The sequence below is a fragment of the Octopus bimaculoides genome, chromosome 2 (assembly GCF_001194135.2).
Source record: "Octopus bimaculoides isolate UCB-OBI-ISO-001 chromosome 2, ASM119413v2, whole genome shotgun sequence".
NCBI classification, from domain to species: domain Eukaryota; kingdom Metazoa; phylum Mollusca; class Cephalopoda; order Octopoda; family Octopodidae; genus Octopus; species Octopus bimaculoides.
This window is the reverse complement of record NC_068982.1, coordinates 49599042-49602516: the sequence shown is the minus strand read 5'-3', so window position 1 is coordinate 49602516 and position 3475 is coordinate 49599042. Positions and strand designations below refer to the sequence as shown.

Below are 3475 nucleotides of genomic sequence, written 5' to 3'. Positions count from 1 at the left end.
ATATATATATATATATATATATATATATACATGCAACAGGCTTCTTTCAGTTTCTGTCTACCAAATCCACTCACAGGATTTGGTCGAACCGAGGCTATAGTAGAAGATATTTGCCCAAGATGCCACACAATGGGACTGAACCCAGAACCATGTGGCTGGGAAGCAAGCTTCCAACTACACAGCCACGATTATGCCTATATATATATATATATACATATATATATATGTATGTATGCTTATCTGTAATATAGATGCAAACTTGAGTGTGGATGTGAAGTGAGATGGGCTCCCAAAGCCATGTGGTTTCAAGGTCTAGTCCACTATGTGGCACTTTGGATAAAAGTCTTCTCCCGTGAGTCTCAAGCCGACCATTGGCTTGTGAATGAAACTGGAGAATGGAAACTTTACATAACCAGTTATGTGCATGCTTGCATGAATGTGTGCATATTTTAATGTTTATGCATTCCTGCATATCTTTGCTTTGACACTGTTTGACCAACAGTGGTATTATACTTGTGCCTCCCAGATATGTATATGTTTTGCAGTCTCATAGTTTTGGGTTCAACCCTACTGTGTAGTACCATGGATATGTGTCTTTTATAGCCCTGAGCTGATTAATGTTTTATGATTGAATTTGGTAGACAGAAGTAATGTGGAAGCCTGTTGTGTATATGTACACGCACACACACGCTATTTGAATTTTAATACTCTCTAGATAAAATGCTAACATTAACTTAGCCAAATGCAAATTAGAATTGTTTGTTTTCTGCCATATATTCTTATTTTTCCCAGCTGTCTTCCAAGAAATATAACATCTTTGTCTCTGCTATCTTATACAAGGTGAATTAGCCTCATATGAACTTACCCCCAAGCTCTTCCTACTGCAGTAGTTACGGGATAATTGCTAGCAATTGTCTACATGTATCAACAAAATGATTAATGCAGTCGGCAGTATCAGGAAATTTGCAAACTTTTTATTACGTTGAAATACCGAACTGTCTCCAGTACATACCAATTTTATTTTAAACAATCTGAGATTTTACATGGTTTGCCTTCAAGCATTCGTTTTTCCCATCTTTATTTTCCTTAAACGATTTCTTTGAAGATTCTGCTCCATCTCATTAAATTGTGATGCCAGATTAGGCCAGTGATTGAGCATCACACTTCGTCTAATTTATTGTCAGTACCTACAACAATTAATTATATGGAAACAAGCAAGAGTTCTTGCTAAACTGGACAAAAGAGATTTATTGTATTGTGAATGACATTGGCATTACTTGTTTCTCACTGACTTTTGTTTGTTTTTCTCACTTGATCATGATAGGTAAATAAAGTTTATATTGTATTTGATCAACCCACCACTGTGTCAATGATTAAGATTTGGAACTACAGGAAAACACCTTCACGCGCTGCTAAAGACATTGCTGTAAGTATCAAATTAATTTAATTTACAGTTTGGTTTCTTATTTTCTTGGAAACATTCCCATATAATTAAATCACATGAGAACATTATTATTAACCATTCCTGATATTGTTTTGACAACCGTTGTAATCATACTCAACACTATCAGTCAGAGTGTATGTGCTTCCTTAACTGGCAACTGGAACGGAGCATGTGGCATAACATGTACTTGGTCTCTGCGACTGAAGACAGTTCAAGAAGAGAGAGAGAAGAGAGAGAGACACAGCTAGTGCACTACACACCTGCTCATAGGCTGGTATTGCAATACCACCAACACCAGCATATAGATGTGTGTGTGCGTGTGCATGTGCCTGTGCAGTGTTTGGGTATTTAGACATAGGACGAATGGACTGGATGCCAATCATGCACTGTGGTCGGCTCTTTTCCCCCATCCCCACCCACCAGTTTCTTGAGCCTGTGTCGGGAACTATCCTTGTGACCAAATTGGTTTGTATTTCTAACTGTAAAAGATAATGTAAGAGAATTAGCATCAAACACATACACATTCCTACACCATCTAACTCTGAATATGTGTGCCTTACCTCCACTATGTGTGCAACTCAATATATATATATATATGCCAGTTTCCAGTCTGATTTGGTTTGGTTTCTATGACTAGATGCCCTTCCTAATACCAACTGCTTTACAGAGTGTGTTGGGTGACTTTTATGTGGCACTAGCACAGCTGCCTTTTACTTGGTGCTGATACAGGATTCTTGCAGGCCAATCCTCTTCAGCATGGGAAGCAGCCTTAACATACTTCTGCTGTGGAGGACAGGTCTTCTTGTGTTCAACAGGGCACAAGGTATTTCGGTACCTTTTAATTTCCTTTGTAAGGGTCAGTGTCCTAAGATCATCTTTCAGTGCTCCATCCCATGTTTTCTGGAGTTTCCATCTTCTACGAGTTTCATATATGTATGTATATGTGTGTGTGTGTGTGTTTATATATATCTCATAGGTGTAGGTGTGACTGTGTGGTAAGAAGTTTGCTTCTCAATCACATGGTTCCAGGTTCAGTCTCACTGCAAGGCACCTTGGGTAAATGTCTTCTACTATAGCTTTGGGCTGACCATAGCCTTACAAGTGGATTTGGCATATGGAAACTGAAAAAAGCCAATTGTATATATATATATATATATATATGTGTGTGTGTGTGTATGTATTTCTATGTGCGTGTGTCTTTGTGTCTGTGTTTGTCCTCATATCACTGTTTGACAACCAGTGTTGGTGTGTTTATGTTCCCGTAACTTAGCAGTTTAGCAAAAGAGACCAATAGAATGAGTACTAGGCTGTAAAACAATAAACCCTGGAGTCGATTTGTTTGACTAAGACACCCTTCAAGGTGGTGCCGCAGCATGACCACAGTCAAAGGACTGAAACAAGTCAAAGAAGAAGAGAATACGTCAATGTGTTTGCCAGTCTTTCAGATGTTATACATCGCTGGTTACAATGTGCTTACTTACATTGTTATGACTTTCAAACGAGGTCACTCTGTTGGCTTGGTGGACAGGCAAACATTCCCACTGAACAGGATGCCATCCTGTCACACAGCTATCCATTTACTGCTGAGTGGCCAGGAGCAATGGGAAATGAAATGAATTGCTCAACAATACAACACATTGCCAGTCAGGGAGTCAAACCACTATCTTGCGATCAAAAGAGCAGATCACATGCCTTCACATACATAGATACACTCACATACATATATGCCAAATGCAATAGTAGACATGAAACCAATGGTAACATTCTGACCAGTTATAACCAAGGGTATACTACCTGACTACATAAATTATAACTGTGCAAAATCTTTTAGATTGTGCTTTTTTCCTGACTTATGGACAACTGACTGATTTTCTCTTTTTATTCTCTCTCTGCTTATTTCCTCATGTTCCTTACTGTTGAAGAGCGTTAGCTTAAAATGCAAAAGATTTTCTCACCTTCTCGAATTTAACTAATACACCTGTTTGTTGTTTATACACCTGTCTGTCTTTTATTTTTCAGTAAATTTCAACT

The 3475-nt window shown here is 38.3% G+C and overlaps 1 protein-coding gene across 1 annotated transcript in view; it reads left to right on the top strand.

The window, feature by feature from the left end:
- Window positions 1-3475, top strand: part of LOC106873657 (katanin-interacting protein) — a 551631-nt gene that overhangs the window by 455158 nt on the left and 92998 nt on the right. Inside the window, exon 34 of the mRNA XM_052977029.1 lies at window positions 1325-1426. Coding sequence (XP_052832989.1) covers window positions 1325-1426 — 102 coding nt within the window. The remainder of the gene's footprint in view (window positions 1-1324; window positions 1427-3475) is intronic.